Below are 22,994 nucleotides of genomic sequence, written 5' to 3' on the forward strand. Positions count from 1 at the left end.
CTCCTTAAGTGCGTTCTACAAACGTTTGTCACTCGGGATATACAATGCTAGCACGGTAAAAATCTGGGCGCAATATCGTTTCATTTCTTTCTTTTTACCCTCCTGACACTTTCACCTCTCATTTAATATAATATATATATATATATGTATATAGATATATATAATATATTTTAATCCATGGTCTCATTCTGCTTTGTATACTATTTACAATTAGGTAATCGCAGTTTATTAAGGTATGTGTTTTCCTCCTTTTTTCATTAGTAAATAGTTGTTAGCAGCGAACGCCTACACTGGAAATATCTCAAGAATTTCCTTCTTAGGTGCTACGATGTTTATTTTATAATAATTACTTATATCACATTGTTCGTGTACACATCTCCTTCAATGCATTGCGATTATTTTTAATTAATTCTTGACCTTTTCACTATCATATGTCCGTAACACCTAACTCATCTTTTTTTTTATTTACAACAGTTTATTTTATGTTTTTTATTTCACATTTTCGTTTCTATTTTTCATCTCTTGTACACAATCATTCAATATCTACGATTAAAAACATTCATTCCGCAACTTTTCACTCGGTTCATTTTCACTAAATCACTCACGCAATTCAAGTCTTGTATAATCGCCGAGATTTTACAACATCAATCACCCATTCTACAGTCTATCAGTCCCCAAACTCTTACTCCTCGACTTTTATTATGCTTTATCTTTTCTAAGTTTCTCTTCGATAAGTGAACTACGAACTACGTCGCGAGCCGAACATCGACTCGATACATTGATTGAGACACGTTTGAAGGATAAGATTATTTTTAGAAGGGACATGAATGTTTTTCTATTCTGCTTAAGAAAAGCTTTGTAACTTTGTTACTTTTTTTTCTTACACTGTTGATGAATAGTTCGTTAAAAAAGTCGTTTTCTCACCATGTTTAATACTCTTACAAGTAATTTTACGTTATTCTCATTTTATGTAGAAAGTATATGCGCATTGAAGTTTATGAAAACAATGAAAATTTATAAAGTTGACGCATAAATAGAAGTTTCGATGACAAAGAGAGTTTATTTGACCATACGATCACAGTGTAAATGTGCACGTATGATTTGATAATAATACTAGTTTACTAAAGGTGACATAGTAGACTACAAATCAACAACTATGTCATGCTTCATATGCGGACGTAAACGCTTTTATACAAGTGTGTATATGTGTATTACGTGTGTACATGTGTACAAAAATAATAGAAAAAGTTCCTCCGCCACTGCCCTGTCTTATGACGTTTACCTTATTTCTATTTCATTTTTGATTCGTTCAACCTAGTTAAATGCTTCATCCCGAGTACTCTTGTTTTTCTTTTTAAATTTAACAAGGGAAAAGTAGAAAATTAATCAAGAAACCTCGGGTCGGCACGATCGAATCAATAATGTTTTTAGTTTGCTTACCTCTTACACTTTACTAACTTTTTATTTCGCAAGGCGTAAAATTAATGATAACAACTAAAAATCTATTTAAAAAAACAGAAGAATGCATCGTGATCAGAAAGAGACAATAAAAACATTTCATTTTTTTTCAATTATTAATTGGTGATAATTTTTTTAAAATAAGGCACAACGTTCATAATCGTAAATGCCTAAATTTGCAGTACGGATTGTTTTATTAAAATATTAGAGTAAAAAAATAGATTGAAGCACAATTTAATTTAAAAAACAAGTATCGCTTTTACAATAAAAATAATGTGTTCATGTTGTTCATAAAATGATAAAATATACTTTTTAATATTTGAAAGACACTTTCTAACCAAGATGTGTATTTGCTTTGTTTAATGCCTTATCTACTTAGAAGAATGATTTCGAATACATCATAGTTGCTCACATTTAAACATTTATGATTCCGTATAACTTAGAATAGAAACGAAAATTCAATGTCGCTTATTCATCAAGCAACAAATATTTGGGTTAACCTTAATATTGTTATTAACTTGTTTCGTTGTCGCTATATGAATACGATTGCCGTTACCCATATTATTGATCATTTTCTGTAATAGATTAGGATAATGTACGTGCAAAAATGTTTTTTGATAATTTCTATTTTTTACATCATTTTTGTTCACTCTGTGTGTTGTGTGTGTGTGTGTGTGTGTGTGTGTGTGTGTGTGTGTGTATGTGTGTGTGTGTATGTGTGGGCGCGCGCGCGCGCGCGCGTACGTATGTGTCATATATATATGTCTATATATATATATATATATATATCACATCAATCGAAGCAGTCTTTCCGATAACAAATAAGATATGTAGATATATCTATTATATATATCATTCCGATTTGTCAACAGAAGTGCGGGCCAGCAGTAGCAGTAGCAGCTACGCTATTATGCTTAAAATTGTTTTTTTTCTGTAATAAATAGAATTCGACAGTGGTAAAAACTTCTAATTTGTTTTTTAAACAAAAGGTTTTCACAATGTCGATAAATTTTATATCGAAATACGCCATTTTATGGCGGAAAAAAAACTATTCAATTTATATGGATCATCATGATTATGAAGGATATACCTCTTCCGTAAAAAGAAAATATATTTACACAATAAAGCTATCTTTTTGAATACTCAGGACCAAACATTATTGATGGAATTAAAATTTTCTAGAAGTCCTGGAAATGTCATTTTAACGAGAACGATATTACTGCAAAAATAGTTGTTGAAGACTCAGTGGTGTTAAAATAATGAACTTCAGGAAAATAAATTTTGGTGCCATAAAGATCTTAAGTATAGAGTTTGGTGAAAAGACATCTACTAGCAAAGGTAGTAGTTTTAAAAAAATCAAAGTGCTTCTTTAATTTAGTCGCACTTGTCAGTTTTCGTTACTCACGAGCCATTTGTTTTGTTGTAACTCGCGCGTGATTCTGACACGTTCACAACGTCAAACCTAACCGAACCGGTCATCTCAACGTGGCTTCATCTTGGTCATTGCTCTTGCACTTTAAACGGTTTCGAGTTGCTGAGAGTTGCTGACCTGTCAGACAGCTGATTGAGAACTCACGGCTGCAGTGCTGTTGGCACTGGTCGTTTGGGGTTGTTGCTGGCTTTGCTGATGATTGGCACTGACGACCATCACGGGTTTCACGAGATTGTTAAGGTACTGGGCGTTCACAGTGATCGGAGCTACGTTTTTGAGTATGTTCGTGCTGATCATTTTACCAGCGAGAGAAGGAGACGCGATGATCATCGTTTGGCCTTGAGTATTACCCTGCGATACCACCGCCGCCATTGGACCGACAATTGACGTCAATCCGGCAAGGGATTGATGACCTGGTGCTACGAGATGACAACTCGCAGCTATGCCTTCATGCTGGCCTAAAGACGGAGAGGTACCATTGCTTCCACTTTGCTGTTGCTGCTGTTGGACGTTGGTCGTCTGCGCAGCTGTACTTGGTTTTGTAGTGGTTTGAATAGACACGCCTGCGTGACTCAAAGTTAAACCTGTAATAGAAGAAACAGTCTTTGTTAAGTTTTGTCAACAGACAACAAACAGTTCACGTACTACGGCTACGTTGAGTGTGTTATTTGATATCACGATTTGAAACAATCGAACGAAAATGTATCTTGCACTCAAAGTAAGTAGATTATTTAGGCATCTATTCACTCTGCGTACAAGTTCATTGATTTAGCACCACTTTGTTACTAGCGCGCCACTTAAGTGACGACTAGCCTTTGGTGTATGGTGCAGGTTAAACAAAATAAAGTACGAATTCAAATGAAAATGAAATCGAACCTTTAACCATAATCAGTATACATATAATGGGTCTCTCGTTATAAAAATCGATTGATTTTTTTATCTAATCACCTCCTTGAACGGCTATCGGAGCTTTGACAGATCGAAATATCTGGCCGTTGGCTGGGAGAATATTGAGCTCGGCGCCACCCGGTAGTCTCGCTAACTCGCAGCCAGGACTCCCGACCGATGCAATACCGCCGATCATTTTGTGAGTGGTCTGCGCAGCATCACCGGTTCTTAATCTGTTCGTAGCAGCTGTAGACAATAAATCGAGTTCACTTTCGAGATTCGCGGGAGAGGTAAGAAACGATCAATACTCACAAGTAACGTTGAGGGCAGGAGTAGTAAGCACAATTGGCCTAACCTCGTTGCCCGACGACTGGACTGCCAGTGCAAGCTGCCGACTCTCGGCACCGGTCGAGTGCACGAAGGTCACACGATTGTCACTGTTAGCCTCGGTCGAGTGCACGACAAGAGCAACTGGCCTGGCTTCACCATTGGCGCCAGTAGTTACGGTGCCGTTTGACTGTACGGCAATAAGTTGTCGTCCGTCACCGGGTATCACCCTGAGACCTTGACCAAGGTGTTGTAACGCCGGCACTATTGTTGCCAAGCCCTGGCTCGTGTTTAGCATCTGTGCGCTTATCGGCAGGTGCAGTTGCGTTGGCTGCTGACTCTGAGGGGCGCTCTGTGCTTGCGACGGTTGCACTAACGTAGGCGTTATAGTAACTTTTTCCTGCAAAAACAACAACAAAAAAACATCAAATAAGCGTTATCTCTGGATTCACTTCCGCTTATCGATGGCTCGAAAAATGCATTAACGTCGAGGTAGTACCTGAGCAGGCGTGGGAATGCTGGGCGTAGATGCGCCAGGACTCGAGCTCGTCGGCGGACTGTCCCTGGAGTTGTGAGCGAGATTCAGGCCCTGAGTCTGGCAGACAACGGCTGCCGTGGCCATTTGGCTTTGAATGTTGGAGCTCGCTCCGTTCGAGTTGGAGTTGTGATTGCCGTTGGAGGCCTGGCTCTGATGGTGTTGGGGCGAACTCGCCGTTGTCGCGCTGCCCAGGCTGCTCGTGCTACTGTAACGGGTGCCGGTGCGTGCCAAACCTCCGCTCGGTGAATCCACCTCCATGCTCTCGCAAGCTGAAATGTATTTGTTGGTCGTTGTTATCGATTGGACGACGATCGAAATGCCATCGATACGGCCAAACAGCGGCAATAGAAGAGATACATTGGCTTACCGCTTTTCAGTTGATTGCTCTCCAACGAGGAATTGTGATCCGAGATCATAGCGCCCAAGTCGAGATGATCCCAATTGGAGAATTCCTTCTTGAGGGACACTAGTTTCTGCTGAGCAGTTATCTTCTCCCTGGCTAGTCTCTCCATTTCGTGCTCGAAATCCCTCTCCTTCTTCCTCAGTGCCTGCAACATTATCCGTCCACCTCTAATTTCATACTTGGACGTACTTGCCGGTAATTGGAGCAGAAAGCAATCCTTGGTTTTTGCTTGTCGGCAACGCGAAAAGCGGTCGTTCGAGAAACGAAGCGAAAACCGCTCCGCGCGCGCAGGCATGTCGCTCCGGCAACCCCTTCGTTACAAGCGTGGCGCGACGCGAGTGCGCGACCCTGCCTTGGCCGAGGAAAAAATTGCCGCGCACACGCGGGGGGGGGGGGGGGGAGAATGGAACCGGAGGACCGAGTGTCGCGAGTCTCAAGCCCAACCAACCGGGCCGCGCACGCTCGGCACAGTTCGCAGCAGCACGCGGCATTTCGTTACGTCCGACCCGAGCCATTCAAGCCCCGACGACGTCGAGCATATTTATATCCGAAGAAAAATGGCTTTACGCAAGTGCAGATTGGCCTGCGACTGTGGCTTTGAAATCAACCACCTTTGTGCCGCAATTTCAAGGGATTCCTCTTGTTTTCGAGGGATTGCTTGGCTGCCTGTGTGCGCGTGGGAGCTTTCCAAGCGAGGGTCCACCGCGAGAGCTGGAGTTTGACAGGAACTCCTTGTTGGTTTCAAACGATATAATTTATAGGGGACGCGCCACGACAGATGAGACAGAGGCAGAGAGAGAGAGAGAGAGAGAGAGAGAGAGAGAGAGAGGAGAGAGAGAGAGAGAGAGAGAGAGAGAGAGAGAGAGAGAGAGAGGAGAGAGAGAGAGAGAGAGAGAGAGAGAGAGAAGAGAGAGAGAGAGAGAGAGAGAGAGAGAGAGAGAGAGAGAGAGAGAGAGAGAGAGAGAGAGAGAGAGAGAGAGAGAAAGGGAGGGAGGACAGCTCCGTTACGCGCGTTTCGAAGGGCATTGTGCTCGGTGGTCAACCACTCGACAGCGGAAAAATACTTGGTCATTCCGTCGAAAGCCGCAGTCTCGCCGCTGCGTACGCTTTCTGGAACGATATTCGCGAGTGACCGCTAGGCCGTTTCTCTCTCTCTCTCGGGCTGGGTGACTCGCACGTGGCCGGCCGGCTGGCGTCGCTTATCTCGCGCGTCGCCAGCCCGAATAGCTTCCCCCGAGCGACGCGCGCCCAGCGCCTCGACTTTCCAAACCTATCGGGATTCCGCTCGAGCGGGGACGGCCTCGCGAGCGCGCGCAGGACGCTCTATGGCGCGCCGCCGGGCCGGCATTTGCATTCAGCTTGGCGAGCCGACTACTTTTCAGCGCGGAGAAAAGAGAAAGCCAGACAGCCCGGGGACACGAGCCGCCGCCGTGGAGAGGAGAAACGCGTTTGTATTCCGTCGCGCGCGTGCCTCGATTAATCGTCGCCCTCCTCGCAGGGAAACCAAGCCAGAGATAAGACGCCCCCCGACGACCGACGATCGGCTCCGAAAAGTCGCACCGACGGGCTCCTCGGGCACGCGCGCGCACGCACGGGGGCGGGGCGAACGAGCGTGGAAACGCAGCGAGAGCCCAGCAGCGGAACTGGCTGGCCGCGTGCACGCGCCGGACCGACGTTCGCGTGCTGCAGCACGGCCATTGTGGGCTGGCGGCGCGTGGAGGGGAGGGCGCGTGGAAGCACGTGGTATGGATCGGCGGCTGGCTGGTGTCAGCGCTCGGCCGGTGGGGGGGAGAGAGAAAGGTCGGCCAGGGCGCACGCGCGGCGCGCAAGCACGTGCTCGCCGAGTCGCCTCCCTCGCCGCCGCTCCCCGTCCCGGCGGCGCCGATCGCTAGGTGCCCGCGCCTCAAGCGCTGGTGGGGAGACGCAGCGGCGGCGGCAACGGCGGCGGCGACGTCTTCCTTGTTGTGTGTTGTGTTATGTTTTGGAGTCGCGCCTCTACGCGGCGCGCCTCTCGCTCGCTCCGAGGGCCCGGAGAGTGGCTTCGCGAGGACGGCTGGGCCTTTTCCGTTGCCATGCGAATGAATCAGCCGCGCTGAGTGAAACGTACGGCGTCTGCCCGCGTACACGCCCCAAGACGAGCGCGCGCTCGAGCCAAAATTCTCATCATCCGTAGCGTCTCGGATAACCGCGCTGGTCGATGCTGGGATACGTGACACGAGGCGTGACGACGATGGCGTGCTGCACTGTACCACGCGTGGGTGTGTGCGCGTGTGTACGGCGCGGTCACGTGGCGGCAACGTCGGGCTGTGTACGCATAGCACCACCGACGCGCTTTTCTCGCGCGAACGTTCTGGATGACGCGCGGCCGTTCTCGCGCAGCTCGCATGCACGTTTGGATCGATAATCGAGCCCGAGTTACGATTATTCAATCTGCCTCTTTCGCGGCGTTTAGTCAAAACAAATAGCGCGTCGAGTTTGTTATCTTCGAGTCTGCGGCTTTTAATCTATAGAAATAAAAAAGCAAGCTCGCAGGCACTTGCCGACGTTTTTTTCTCTTATTCTCTGCTCTCTCGCCGATAAAATTGACGTGGCGTCCACTCGCGCAGTTGAATATCAATGAACCGTATATTTTACCGGATGATGATGTATGCTGATCGCCTCGTTACGTCATTGCCTTTTCAAATGTACCCTCCTACAAGGTGCTCCACGAGTGTTAACCAGACGGCTTTTCCTCGTGAAAAAGAGAAACCGATTTCAATCCGTCATCGGGAACGCAGAGGCAAGAATTACTCTGCTTCGACGTCGTGGAAAGAAAAGAGAAGACAATATAGCGACTCGCATTCTTTTCGTGTGACTTGTTTATGTGTACGAGATGGCTTTTTCTCTTCTTCCGCTCGCGTTCATCGCTAAATGCCGCCACGTCGCCAGAAAAAAAGGCGGGTGTTATCTCGCAGTCTCTCCGCGGCAACATATTCATCGAAGGAAAGTAGTTCAAAATACAATACAAAAAGAAAAAATTGAAAGATAAAGGAGCTAGCGGAATATTCAACAACGACGACGACGCGGTCACTCTCCTTTTACGTAATTTGCATAGCCAATGGCAGTACTCGCTGTGTTTAAAGATGCGTTCACGCAAGAGAGACAAAAAAAAGAAAAAGAGGAAAAACAAGAACGTCTCATAATTATACAATACATTTGTCAAGTCTGGCAATTTGATTAGTGTACTGCTCTTTACGGAGGAGCTGCGTAGTTTGCTGAAAACGACTCGTTATGTAAGTTACAGAAGTATATTTCGCCTGTGACTACTTGCTCTCGAGTGCGCATGTAGTTACGAAGATTTCTGCACTGGCGGAAATAGTTCTCGCAATGTACTCGAGAAATGTACAGCAGATGTAACAGCCGTCCGAGTAACGATTCTCTTTGTTCCTAAATCGCGATCGGCCTTCGCTAAACGCGCACGTACGAATACTTGAAACAGCCGCGAAAGAATCATCCATAAAACAAGAGGCAGAGGGGAAGAGATAAGTGGATGCAAAACAAAGCAGAGAATGCACGAAACGGCCGTCCATGTCCAAAAGAGAGGAGGGGCGGACGACAGGTCTCACTCTTTCTTTCTCTCTTTCACGTCTCGATAAGGTGGCGTCTGTGTGTGCGTTAGCACGCCGAGCGCACGCGGTGTCTCGCGTGGCTATATACGCGCGCGGCGAGCGAGCGTGGAGGGGAGCGGCCAGCGACAACGAAGCCAAGCTCGTGCGCGTGCGCGTACGCGCACACGTGGACGCGCCAGGTCTGTCAGTACGAAAGGTCAGGGTACGAGCCGACGGCGGGATCGCGTCTAAGCGGGCGCGCTGCAATCCGCCAAGTTTCGACTTTTTTCCTTTTGTCTCCCAGCGCTTCGAGCCTCAAATGCAAATGGAGGCTCCCGTTCGTGCGTCGGGCTTGAGCTCGAGAAGGCGGAACGTAACGCGCGCTCGCTGATTAAGAAAGAAGAAAGAGAAAGTACCGGAAGCCCAAGATCGCGAAGGTCACGTCTAACAGAGAAAGCCAAGAGGGACGAACCGTCGTTCGGCGTCGAAAACGAAGAAGAGAAAAATGCGAGCGGAACTGACCTGTATGTGTCGTATGGCCGCGTGCAGTATAGACAGGTTAGACGACTTCTTCTCATCTTGCGACGGCAGCTGCTTCTTTAGCAGCTCGAAGCATTCCTTGAGGTGCGCCCGCCGGTTCTTTTCCAGTTTGTTGTGCACTTCCCGCGTGCCCGAGCGTATCACGCACGGCCTGCAGCAAAAAGGACAAGCGTAAAGCGAACGCGCCATTTAAACAAACAATGCGTAGTGGCTTTATTAACATTCCGCTTCCTCCGCGTCGTGAGAACTCGATGCGCTCACGGCGATCGGTGTCGCGCGGCCGGGCTGGTTTGTCACTTTTATTGCGCGCTCGCCGAGCAGCTTTATCTCCGGCGCTATCGGATGCGATCTACGGCCGTGCCAGCGCGCGTCTTCTCCGCGAATCGCGATCGCGTCTAAACGTAAGAGCAACCTACCCATTGCGAGGCTTCTTGCTGTCGCTGTGCACGCCCTCGACGTCGGCGATAAGTGTGCCGCCAGCGCCGCCGCCAGTTTTCTGATTATCGAGATAATGATTGAGCTGAGCCTCTTGCGGCACTGACTGCTGCGGTTGGTGTTGCTGTATCGTCGCCGATGCAACGACAAAGTTGGCCGACGGTGGCGAACCAATCGCAGGACTCGCGCGTATCAACGTTTGCTGCTGCTGCAGGTGGTGCAGATTGCCGTTCGCCCTGTTGTTCGTAGCCTCCAGTGGCTCCTCCTCTGATGCAACAACAATAAAATTGATCGTTGACGACGAGCGGCAAAAATCGAGGAGGAGTGTTACTTGAAAAACAAAACAAACGTCGGGCTGCGCCGCTGCAACTTTTTCGCACGCGGCAACAATGTTAATCTCTTTTTTCGTTTGTGGCAAACCCAGTTCCCAAATTTTACTCTCCCCTCGCTCGGTCGCGCCGTCTTTCTCATTCCGGACGGTGGGCTGAATGGCCGCGTCTAAGATTAGCCCTGCCGCGCGGGGGAAGGGGTAACACGCTCGCATTACACCGAGTCAACCTTGACGATCGAAAGGGAGGAAATGAGACGGGAAATAAGAGGAACGCGACGGACGACAAGAATGCGGTGTACGAGGCGACGGAAAAAACGCCCCCCCCCCCCCCCCCCCCCCCGTCGCGTTTCCCTACGAGAAGCGCTTTCGACGAGCCGAGGTTCGCGAAGAAAGCCGCCGACGACGCATTCCGCCGAGGACAATATTTCGGGCGGCGAGCGTAAACGAACGCACGTGTTGGCTGTTACACCCAAGGAACGTTCATTCATGCTTGCGACTGCAGTTTCTTTGGCGCGCGTGCGCTTCCTAAATCTATTTTAGAGGGCGGGCGGACAGCCGCGTCCAGAATGGGCGTGCGCGCGTGCCACCGACTCACGGACACATTGTCGCCGCGACTCGTTCCACTTGCAACAAGTGCGGCGTGTGTGCGCGCCGCCGCCGCCGCCGCCGCCGCCGCGACGAGCAAAAAGTGGAGCGTCGTACTGTTAGAGCCCGAGCTCTCGCGCGTGCACGCGCCGGTGCAGAGCGCGAGAATTAGCCAGACGGACGTTGGCATAGGTATCGCGATCTATTGCGTGCCGAGTCGGCGTCTTCCGCTCGATTTAGCTCCCGTCAAACGTGCCCGCTCTGCCGCTGCCCGCCGAGTCGCCGCGCTCGCAAGAGAGAAAGTTTGTTTCGCTGCCGCTGCCACGTCGATAAACAAGCGTTTTATAATGCAAAATACCCTCACCTTTATTTATTTATTTATTTATCCTTTTGGACGTACTGGTAGAGGGAAGAGGGAGGAATAGGCTAGCAACTTGAACTTTATTAACGAAAATCAAAACCAACTCTCTCCCTCAAAAACATCTAAATCCATCCGCTGCACTAAATTATAGGTGAGAGAGAAAAAGAAAGCAAAGTCGATCGGTCGCGCGAGCGCGAACACACTTTCGAGGCGTGCAATCTGTGTCAACAGCTAGGAGCGATAAATACAACGCGGGGGCGTGCGTGCATGTGTGCATGTATGACGGATCATGGATACGAAAAAAAAATTCCTCGCGGGCAACAGCTAGACGGTGCTAATTGAGAGAGAGAAAGAGAGAAAGAAAAGAACGGTCCTATTCGCGCATGTGTTTATTGGACGAAACGCATTCCTTCGACGCGAACGCACGCGGTGGGCATTTTTCATCTCGACAGTTGTTTTTTACGGCAAAAGCGAACGTTTCTTTTTTTTTCGCTCGGCCAAACAATTATCTAGCGTCGAATCGCGACGTGCGTCTAAAAAAAGAAGCCGAATTTTCTTGCGCTTGCAAATCGCGCCGAACGAGCAGTGGCGGCGGCGGCGGCGGCGACGATGACCTTGTGAAACTCTCCGACCGATTATATTATTGTGATGCCACGCGACGACCACTCGAGCTCGGATAGACAGGTTGGAAGAAAAAAATTGGCGGTTTTGCCTTTTGCAGACATCTTGAAACATCTCTTTTCGATTCGTTAACAAGTTTTGAAAACTGATTTCGTAATATCAAACGGGATCAGGCGTCAAAAGTAAACGAGAACTTCGATCGCTATCTAATAATTTTCAAGGCTACGGCGATAAAAACAGTGTTTTTTTTTGTTTTACAAATTTGTCAAGGAGTCAAGTTCGCCGTTGTATTGATGAATCTTTTTTTTTCAACGTATGTATATATAGTGACTGTATTATCAGAGGCCAAATAACTGCGCAAAATATTACACATTTTATCGCTGCTCATGAATTTCGTGACGCTTTTATTTGCAAATCTGTTTCAGAACCGTTTTTTTTCACACTCGACCCTTATATATATGTATATATTTTTTCTATCGCAACTGACCATTAATTTTATCTCTCGCGTGATATGCATATTTTTAGAAGAGACAATTTCACGAGCGCGTTTCATAATATTTTCATGGTGGCTCAAAAATATCAGAAAATTCATAAAAGAAAAAAAAAGAACGGGAGGCGCATGATCAATGCTTTATAGTCCGGGAAAAAGAACAATCGAAAGCTTTTCGGCAGCACGTGAAAATAATTGCGTTCGACGCAAGATAATCTCGCACGAAGCGATACGGCAGATTAAGTCTATAGCGCTTGATAGGAAATGACCCTCAGAGAGCGCGAGAAAGAGAGAAAGAGAAATGACCCATTTTGATCGTGAACAAAAAAAAAAACATGATTAGAAGATAACATCGCAGAATACTCGAGGCGGAGACGCGGGTAAAATCGTTACATCAGAACGATAGTTTCTAAAATAAAAAAAGACTCGGCCAATCGCAGCGCATGTAAATAAATCGCTAGTCGACGGAGAATTGAAATTTATACGGAGGAGAAAAATCCTCGGGAGAAAACGAGCTGGAGAGAGAGAGAAAGAGAGAGAGAGAGAGAAAGGAGAGAGAAAGAGAGAGAGAGAGAGAAGAGCAGGCAGCCAGGGCGGACGGTGGTGCATGGCTTCGGACGGATCGTTGTTGGTCGGACGCCAAGCGAAATAACGTTAAAATTAGCCTGGACCTGGTCTCGTTTATCGACACTCTCTCGCTCGTTGGATTTTTAACTGGCCGCATGCGTCAAGCGTAAAAGCGCTTTTTCAGCCCCCGCTCAGTGAACAATTGAAATAATTGTCAGCGCAGCGACTCCGCGTTTTCACCAAGCGCTCTCCTCCTGCCCTTTGTCAATTTGAATATTAGAGCGAGGTGCTTCGCCGTGTAACTGCGAATATAACAAACCAACGAGATGGGATTACGATAAGGAAGAGATATTACGAAGCCTAGAAAAGTTATTCAGAAGGACGTATCGCCGAGGGGAATACGTCCCAAAGAATACAGTCATTTCGCCTTCATGATCGAATTGTAAAGTAGCATAGCGCTCCTGCGTTTCTAACGTTCTTTCTCGCTCTCTTTCTCTCCCTCGCGAGTGCTCGCTCACTCCTTGTCATGCTAATTTGGAATCAATTGTTTTAGTCTAAGGTCGCTCATTGATACAGACAACGCCGGGTCGAGCGCTAGGCGTTCGCCAAGCAGAAAGTACGCGCGATGCTGTTCTTTGCTAAGTTTATATTAAGGTCAATGACTGATACGCACGGCGATAAATTATTAGTGGCGAGCAAGAGCGGATCTCACTGCGAATTCGCACGCCTGCACCGAAGTGCCAGATATATTTTGCCTCGGCGCACTAATCGAAACTCTGTCGAATAAGTAATGCAAGACCCGCGCATTGGGACTGCAGGTCGGCGATCGCGCGCACAAGAGAGCAAAGGCAATATCAGCCGTATTGCGAAACGAAAGCGCGCGCACCGATCCTTCGCTCTATTTTTCCTTCTATTTGCCGCGAACACAGTTTTCGGCGTATGTACACAGCCTGTAAGATTCAGTGTCGACTCTCGCGTTCGAAAGCGCCGGTTCTACCGCCACTACAACACTCGATCGTATTCTTTATGCCGCGCAAAGATTCGTTTCAGCGATATCTATCAACGAGTATTTATTCAATAATAATCATCGTGCGCGTCATCGTTTTCTTTTCCGACGTCCCGAAGCGATACATCAACGAACAACCCGAAACTCACTGTCTCGAAAAGTAGCTCTACTGACGCCTACAGAAAGAGAGAGAGAGAGAGAGAGAGAGAGAGAGAGAGAGAGAGAGAGAGAGAGAGAGAGAGAGAAAGAGAGAGAGAGAGAGAGAGAGAGAGAGAGAAAGAGAGAGAGAGAGAGAGAGAGAGAGAGAGTAAGAGCTTTTTGGCGACGGCAAAGAATGTCAACTACCTCGTACGTATATACATATATATATATAAAACCCATCCTTGACAGGATCGGTGATCCTATCCTCTCTGTTTCTTTTTTTCCTTTTTTCGTGTTATTTTGGCCAAGGTCGATAAAAAAAAAAGAGGAAAGAAGTTCGGCTGCTCTTATAGACAGATAAGAGTAAAAGCCGAAGAAGTGCGTTATCCACGCGAGTGTCTGTCTCACCAAGTAAGTAATGTCGTATCCACTTCTTCTTGGGTGGCGGTGGTCTGGACCGACACGAAGGTACAGCAGCGGCGACATCAGGGTGTACAGTACTAGCGTCAGCCATCAGAAGCACACCCATCGTCCAGTGACTCGTTCGAACTCCGAAGCAAGCGTGTCGGGGCGAGCGCGCGAGCGGAGAGCGCGCGAACGCGTCGGAGCGGCGTGGCGGTGGCGACTCGCCGACTAAAGTGCCAACTACCACGAGCGCAGTTTCCAACCTGAGGATGATGACGCGCACTCGCAAAAAGAGAGAGAGAGAGAGAGCGAGAGAGAGAGAGAAAGAGAGAGCCGCCTTCCCCACCTCCTCTCTCTCTCTCTCCTCGGCCACGCTTCGCTCTCTCCCTTCTCATTCGCTCTAAACCGCGACACTTTTCCGACACCGCCGCCACGCTTCCGATATCAGCTCCTCGCTCTCTCGTTTTTCTTTATCTAGTCGAACCCGACGTGGTGTGTGTGTGTGTACACGTGTTGCGCGGCTTGCTATCGAGAGATGATACATGCTCGGACGTACTCGACAGTGTTTTTTTGCAATGTGCACACTGCCAGGACATTAATTCAAGATACGCCAAGTTTTAAATCCGAATTATTTGCAACGATTGAGCGTCGATGACACGGAACGAGCTTAGGTCAAGAGCTTATTTTGGCAATTTGTGCCCACGCAGCCAGCCGGGAAAAAAAACCACCATTGGATGCCGTCGAAGTTCAATTGTCAAAAAATAATTTGGATTTTGAACTTGGCGGGTCGTGAAATTAATGCCCGGGCAGTGCGTACGCACGTATGTTTGCCGAAGCTTTCGTCATCGTCTCGATTCGAACTCGCACCTTTCTGCGCGTTTAGATAACGCTCGATTGCCAAGCTTTCGACAATACGGTGCGTCGCTGAAAGCTCGAGTTCGCGTGCATCAACAACCGCGTGAATTATTCACACGAGCGTCCCGCACGCCAAGCCTTCTTTCGCATTATCGGAGGCGCGATAAAGCGTCTCGCCGACGACAGCTCGCAGTTAACATCGGTTCATTATGGTCGTGATAAGATTGCCGCGTGCCTCTCCGTTTGCTCGCGGATAAAAGTTGAAAGTTGCGCAAGCTCGCCACCGCGGGCGCAACGTACGCGGCAATGAAGAGAGAAGAAAGAAAAAAAAAAGGAGCGTCACAACCAGCCCGTTATCCAGTAAAAGTGGCTCGCGCAGGTCCGGCCAGGCGTAAAAATAACGTCACCCAGCGCGCGCCCGTAAACGGATCAAGCGAGCTTCCACCTCCTTTTCTTCGCGCTCTCTCTCTCTCTCTCTCTCTCTCTCTTTCTCCTTTTTATTTACCCTCCCTCGATGCACGAGATTACGCAAGCTCTATCTATCTGTCTCTCTCTCTCTCGAGGGCTTCTCTTCCTTTCACCCTTGCGTCAGCACCAAATGCGTAAAAATAAAGCTGATATTGTTCGCGCTCACACGTGTATTAAGCGAGTACGCGCGACAATGTGTCAAGCGAGAGGGCTAGCTTCGCTCTCTTTTTTTGGCGCTCTGTTATGCAAGGCAGCTTGAGAACTGGAAATGGAGGGACGAGACTCGCCGTCGATATGGAGCGAAGTCGCCGTACGCGCAACTCGTACAGTCGGTCGGACCGTAACGTTCGTCTATAACGCCAACGTAATCGGAATATATAGACGTACCGTCAATAATGAGCATCTTCTCCTCGCAAAAGAGATCATCCTGCTCCGCACGCTCTCTCTTCAATTTGGCGCCTGCAATCAGAAAAATACAAGGGCATGAGATGAAACGAAGCCTCAAGTTCATTGTTAGAAAATGAGGTCTGCTCGTGCGCTTGGACGGCAAAGTCCTTGTACCATAACCGCGAGCGGACAAAATTAGCCACCCCTTGCGTTACGCAAGATTCAACCACCCATGTAAAAGCTGGCCAACCACCGAACCAATCGATAAGCTCTCTCTTTCTCTCTCAACAACCATATAACGACCTCCTTGCGTTTCAACATGTTCAGAGCCTCCGCATGAGAAAAATAAAGAATCGTCGAAGGATTAGTCATTGGAAGCGCTGCGTGGCTGCGCGCGATCGTGTGCGTGCGTGTCTCCCCACGTGGGTATAGCGGAACGCCGTCGCGGCGACGACGCACCGAGGTCCGAGAGGCACGGAGCGAATGAACGCGGAACGGCAAAGGGAGGGGGGAAAGGAGGCCTGGCGAAAAGAACGAGAGAGAGAGAGCGAGAGCTGGCAACGCCGGTGAGATTGATCAGAAGCAGAACGCCACGCGGCCGGGGACGTGGCGCAGGCGCAGTGGCGCAGTTAGCCCGGCGGATCGCATGTGCACACGCGTCCGCCGCCGCCGCCGCCGCCGCCTCTCCTCTCTCCTTTGTGCTGCGGCGCGGCGGCGGATTTCTGCGTCGCCGACGGACCGAGCCAGTCTCGCACCTTTCACGTGCGTCTTGTCTCGACTGGCTTGCACACGCACGCCTCCCACTCCCGATGCCGCCTCGGTTTGTCTATTTTCGGACGCGCACGCCCGAGCCACCGACGACTTGTCGCCTGCCTCGCGATCCCGTCCGTAATAAATTATCCGCGCGCTCGCGGAAAAGGGGGCTCTCCGGTCGAAAGAGTAGCGAGATAGTCGCGCACGGCCGAACCGAGCATGACTCCGCGAGCAAATATATGCGCTCCGACAAATGGCGATCGGCTTGCCGAGGCAACAACCAGCCAACGAGAGAAAAGAGAAGCGCGCGCTCTCTGCTGCGGGCAGCGGCGCGCCGGCAGGGGACGTGCGGCGAGAAGGCTCGTATACGCTTATCTCTCCCCCTTTCTCTTTCCTTCTGCCGTTCGTGCGCGTTCGTGCCTTGGCGAGTGGTGCACGTGCGTGCGTGTGTACACGTCTCGCGGCGCCGAGTTGAGAGCGCATCGTCTTTTCATTGAGAGTCCTTGCTATGCGCGTGTACGCGCGTGCATCGAGCGAGCGAGCGAGCGAGCGAGCGCGCAGCAGCAACAGAGGGACGACTTTTGCAGAAAACCAAGCCGGATGCCTGGCAGCGTCCCGCCCCCTGCCCGCCCCCTCTCTACGTGTGCTTCGAGCGCCGTCGGATTTTTAGATGAAAATTCGCCGCGAGACAAGTATACCCGAACGCCAAATGGATTCCCAATCAAACCTTCCAATCTCCGGCTCGAGCAGCCGTGACAATTTACAAATGTTTAAACGAAGAGGAGCGTTTGTTTTTCTCCCAGCCCCCTTCTCGTCGCGATCGTTCGACAACGCACACGCACACGTAGCTTCAGCGGCGTCGCGCTCTAAAGAAGCAATACGAGGGTTGCAGGGGACTTGATTAGATTGCACACGCAGCGCGTTGTATACTCCGCTTGACTCGCGCGCGCGCGCGCGAGAGAGAGAGAGAAAGAGAGAACTCAAGGTCGGCCAAGGTCGCGCCGCGCACTGATGCAACAGGTCGCGTTTTACGCGATGCGTCGTCGTCGTCGTCGTCGTCGTCGTTGTCGTCGTCGTCGCCGCCACACTTTTTTCCCGGCGCTGTCGCTCTTTCTCTCTCTCGGCTTGTTTTTCAATTAGCGATGCGGCGACGACGCTTTTAATTAGAGCCGCCGGTTTATATTGGCCGCGAAGGCTGCGCGCGTGGATCCGTCGGTGCTGGCGGACAGCACGAGATACGCAAGCGTCGGGAAAGTAATGATCGCACTGCCAAAAGCGGCGAACGCGAGAAATAGCGTGCGCGTGCAGTTGGTTGGCGCGTACACGTGTAGGTGGCGGCGCCAGAGAGTGAATGAGCGAGAAAGCCCGACTCCGTTTGCGAGGTGCCGCTCTCCCGGCGTGCACGGAGTCACTGACCGAGATGTCGTCGTCGTCGACGCCCCAAATGCGTTCTTCCTGCTCGCCGCCACGAACGCGCCACGCGCGGCCAAGTTTTGGCGCCTTGCGTCGGCGGCATTCGCAAGCGACGAGCCTCGCTCCGCGTCTCTTCCCTTCAAAACGATATCACGAGCATCGATCTTTCTCTCGCGCTCGCAACTCCGCTCCTAGGCACTCGCTCGCTTGCTCGTGCGCAGGCAAAAGCTGCACCGCTGCGAGACACGTCGACGTTGTATCTCTCTCTCCCTCTGCTGCTAACTCCCCCACCAACGCCGGCGAGTCTTCGTTCGTGACTCCGCCACAACTGCGCGCAAACTATTATCTCAGCTGTTTCGCATTTGCGAAAAAACGAGAGAACAAAAACAGCGCCTACGCGTGCGCGCTTTTGTCTTTTTCATCGTGGTTTTCCGGGTGGAACAGTTGGCTCTACAAGAAATTCGGAGGGGAACTTTTTTTTCTCCCGGTACTCAGTGAAGTTTGACGATTATTTTCAGGGAAATCGGCCGGGAAGGATAATCGATAATGACGAAGTGGGAGAGCGAAGCCATGCGAATCACGGCTTTTCTCCATGTGAATTATAGGTTGATTGATATAAGAACCGAGCTAATCAACACGTAAACTTCATACTGATGACAATTAGATTTCGAACGATTGATGTAAGCAATTTTCATGTATTTTTTGTTTAAAAATCGTAAACATCAATCCACAAGTTGGGTATCTTCCCACATATAATCAAAGTGCTGAGACAGATGATAATATAGAAAATTTTATGATGGAAAGGCTCCTGTAAATTTTACGTAACACGTAAAGTTTAAAAGTTATAAATTTTTAAAGGTCGGGAATTCGAGATTTTTCATCATTACTTTTAAATATTAATAACTTGATGTAGGGGATGTTAGAAATGACGGGAAGGCAACCAGACCTCTGACTATTTATTTGGGTTGGATTAATACGACTAGGGCAGAGATATATGGGTCCATAGCTTGGATTGCGATACTAATTATGCAACGGATACTCTGCCACGTGAGCACGCTCGGTTAACATAATTTACGAAAATAACTGTACGTAAAAACCCATGTTTTTGTGTAAATAGAGAAGTCAATCAGTCGTGACGCGATGCTTGTGCGAGTACGAGTTTTGTAAGAAATCGTTGCATCAATCGCTTTCGAAAAGAGTGTTTTTTCGAGGATCTCTAGTCGGAAAAAAGATTCCGAGTATTATTGCCGAGAGAACATTTTGCTATCAATTACATCGTTTGTCGCCTACTTTATGCAGTAACAAAGAAACGACGTATAGTGCTAAGTTTTGCGAATATTTATCATGTCTACTGCAACGGAGATCAGAATTACCAACAAAGATTCGTTCTGTTTTTTGCCTCTATAGAACTTACAAGTTCTGGCATCGAAACACTGATTTTTATTCTCCCAAATTTAGCAGGAAAAAAGCGAAAAAGCCAAACTCTCGTGAGAGCCACTGGTCGAATGAAAGTCGCGCCTAATTTGACGTTTGCGGCGCGCGATATTCACGTGAGAGAAGTGCAGTGACTCTCAAGCTTGCATTGGCCGTGCAAGCCATCAATACACTGGACTATCTGCAAGTATACTATACATTGTTGAATTGGCGACCTCGCGCACGTGCACTGTCGACTTTCACTTTTATTGGCAGCTTCCGAGAGTCTAATTTCTCTTTTTTTAACTTTACGTTCGGATTTGAACTGAGACAACGATGAGGATCTAGATAAAACAATTTGTCTACTATCGGAATATTAGAGAACTGCCATTTCACGCTAATAACAATTGTGTTTCGTAAATCATTCGATCTCCGGTCGAACAAATGTTTTTGCAGCGTACTAACGGTCATTAGCTCAATTGATCGACGAAAAACAACGGATATGAAACAAAGGAAGGAGTCAAGAAGAAGAAAAAAAGGCGATTTCACTTGGGTAAAAAGCACGTGCTCGCAGAGGACACTACAAAGTGCGACCCCGCTCGTATAAAAGAAAATCAGCATTTTCGTCCGAGAGGTGCTGACACAGAGTCCGTTGTCACGTGAGTTTGGCCTTGGCAGCAGCGCGCATGTGTAGCAGAGCTATATCCCCTGTTCTCATTAAATTAACAAGGGAGCGCAAGGGAATCGCCGAGTACCGGTATAGTCGCGCATCGTCACATGCGACAAATGATACGGTGACGCGACATATTTCTTTTTTGGAATGACGCGATACTCGATGGAAAAAAGAGTGGAGAGTGGTACCACTAGGTTTATTACGGATGCATTGTGGCAAGGGGGTACAGAGTGATTTCCCGTGCGAAATGAACTGAGGGCCGAATCAAATGTTAATTGAATGGAGAACATATCGTTCACTCGGCGCGATCTGCAAGGGTAGCGATTGTTAAAGTGTAAGTAATTTGTTGGGACACAACGAAGGAGCGAGACGTCGATGTGGAATTGGTCTTCTCGCAGATCGAACGTAGCTCGAGCTATTCGTGGCGATGGTAACGGCGAAGACGACTGAAAGCTCTTATGTACACCCGTCACATCGAAGAGTAATCCTGGCCTCAATCCCTATACGAGACACGCGAGCGTTTACTCGGAGCGCCACGCAGCACTGAAAGATTCTCTTTTAGCTGTATACGTAGGATAATTACTTAAGCAATATCAGGTGTGCCGAAACGCGAACAGCTCTACTGCACTTTTTAACTCGAAATGTAAGGCGAAGAGGTGGACGCGTGTGCAGGGAGCGCAACGTCGACACTGCTGCAGTCGGGGGAGTTTGGATTCGAAACTTATCGAAGAATCGCTCGGGCAAACAGGCCACTTTGATGGGACATTTGAATCGGAAGAGCGCGCGCGAGCGCAACTAGCCTTGCCCGGCCGTCGATCGAACGAAGGCGTGATCGGACCGACTGGCGACTCGCGGGGGACAAGCGGAATCGGAGAAGCTGTCATGCGCACTGACCACGTGGTTCGCTGGAGCCGAGGCGGTTGTGCTGGTGGAGGGCGGCAGCACTGGCGGCAACGCTGCCGGCAGCCGTGCCGTTGGCGGCGAGCTGCGAGTGCGCGCTGGCAGCGGCGGCCTGCTGCTGCTGCTGCTGCTGCTGGGCGGCCGCCTGTTGCGCCGCCTGCTGGGCGGCCGCCTGGGCCGCGGCCTGCGCTGCCGCGGCGGCGGCCAGGGCGGCCTGCTGCTTGGCCTTCCTCTTCTCCTGGAGCTCGACATAGCGAGCGGCTTCGAGCAGCGTCTCCAGGCTCATCACGCGCGAGCGACGAGCAGCGCCCCGCTGCCGAAGCCTCCAGCAGCCGCCTGCGCTCGTCAACCCGCCGCTGCTGCGCGATGATGCCGCCCTCCTGCTCTCCTAGCCGCGGCCGGCGGATGCACCCTGCGCCCCCTCCGCCGCCGCCGCCGCCGCCGCCCCCTGCTCCTCCGCGCCGCCGCCGCCGCCGACTTGCCGCGAGTTCGACCAGCCTGCCGCCACTGCTGCCACGAGCCGCCGCCGCCACCACCTCCTCCTCCTCCTCCACCTCCTCCTCCTCCTCTTTCTCCTGCCTGCGCCGATGATCTGCAAACAAAGTCTTCCATCAGTGCCCGTTCCGCCCACACTTTTACGAGCAACTTGCAAAGCCAAGCTTCTTTCGTGGGGCTCGCGGGGCGGACCCCCTCGAGTGTGTCCAAAGACGCTGGAGAGTTTGCTCGCGCCTCCAATGATTTTGCGATCGCTGTCGAGCAGTCACGAGCTCTACTTTCTTTTTCGAGGTCCCGTGCAAATATCGTCTCTCAAAGACACTTTTGCGTTGCGCAATCATAGTCGCTCGGTAATTATCATTAACATCGGTTCAGACGCTCTAATAACATCGCACGTGATACGCCCCGTACCGTTTTAATCGCAATGCAAACAATACAGGGCCTCGGACAGCTGGGGGGGGGGGGGGGGGGGGGGGAGGAGCTACATGATACTTGCTTTTAAGCATGCGCTCTCTCTCTCTCTCTCTCTCTCTCTCTCTCTCTCTCTCTCTCTCTCTCTCTCTCTCTTTTGCTCGCCCAGTTAGTAAACAATCGCTATATTATTAAGCTCGAAATTGTATCGCGGCAATTATAATATCTTTCCATCTCCAGCGAGCGCTGTATAGGCGAGAATTTTCCTGTCTGCTGCTCACACTTACGTGCACACTGGCGACGAGAAAGCGAGAGAAAGAGAGAGAATCGTCGCTACACCGCAACGTAAAATGCATTTTGCACACGTGTATATCGGCTTAAACGGTGCAAGGACTCGGCGGCCCGCGATTGGCGACGCGTGTGGCCCCGTGTAGGTATATCACTGGGCGGCTCCCGCGATTATTTGCAACTTCACGATTTTTGTCTCGACCGCCGCGAGAAGCGGACAGTGCCGTAGCAGCGCGCGCGAGAGAGAGAGAGAGAGAGAGAGAGAGAGAGAAAGAGATAAGAGGCGTGCAGGCGAGCGAGAAACGAACACGCTGCAGAAAAATCATGTCGTGGGTGTGCGTCATCGCCTTTCGTTCTGGAGGCAACTGAATTTTCCACAGCGCCCAATGCAGCGTGCGAGTGCGAATGAAGCTCGCGAGCGAAAGATGAGTAATATTTGAAGTGGCCGAGTCGTTGCTAAACAACCAGAGAGTCGACGGTCTCGTTGAGCGATAAGGCGTACCCTCGTAAAAGCACGCAATCCAGTCTCTCTCTCTCTCTCTCTCGCTCTTTCTCGGTCTGCGAGACGGCATCGCGCGCGTGCGAACCCGCGTGGAAATGTACGCGCTCCAACGAAGAAAACCTGCTCGCAATTCGAGCGCAATGCACGTCTGTCCCTTCTCCCTCGTTCATTAGCCGGGCAATCGATCAACAAACCCGGCAAAGGAAGGAAGGGAAAAGCAGTGGTCGAGGGTCAGGGAGGCAAAAAGCAGGCCCTCCTTACGCTCTCGCGTACGTATAATATCTCGTCACAGGTCACAATCGCGAATTTATCTATCCAACC

At 49.8% G+C, this 22,994-nt stretch overlaps 1 protein-coding gene across 2 annotated transcripts; it reads right to left on the reverse strand.

The window, feature by feature from the left end:
- Positions 1–454: 454 nt before the first annotated feature.
- On the reverse strand, positions 455–21,496 carry LOC131668985 (max-binding protein MNT). 2 transcript variants are annotated; one of them, XM_058943514.1, is made up of 9 exons: positions 20,972–21,496; positions 15,826–15,897; positions 9,590–9,875; positions 9,156–9,324; positions 5,011–5,191; positions 4,605–4,912; positions 4,091–4,505; positions 3,839–4,024; positions 455–3,474 (listed from the first exon to the last, which is right to left on the reverse strand). In XM_058943514.1, exons 1-9 carry the CDS (start codon positions 21,261–21,263, stop codon positions 3,011–3,013), a joined length of 2,373 nt encoding a protein of 790 aa, XP_058799497.1. In that variant the 5' UTR covers positions 21,264–21,496; the 3' UTR covers positions 455–3,010. The 2 variants fall into 2 exon arrangements, with proteins under 2 accessions (XP_058799497.1, XP_058799498.1); XM_058943515.1 differs by lacking the exons at positions 15,826–15,897; positions 20,972–21,496 and adding an exon at positions 14,119–14,418.
- Positions 21,497–22,994: the final 1,498 nt, after the last annotated feature.

Source organism: Phymastichus coffea, unplaced genomic scaffold, assembly GCF_024137745.1.
Source record: "Phymastichus coffea isolate CEN01 unplaced genomic scaffold, Cenicafe_Pcof_1.1 PCOF00085, whole genome shotgun sequence".
Classification (NCBI taxonomy): Eukaryota; Metazoa; Arthropoda; class Insecta; order Hymenoptera; family Eulophidae; genus Phymastichus; species Phymastichus coffea.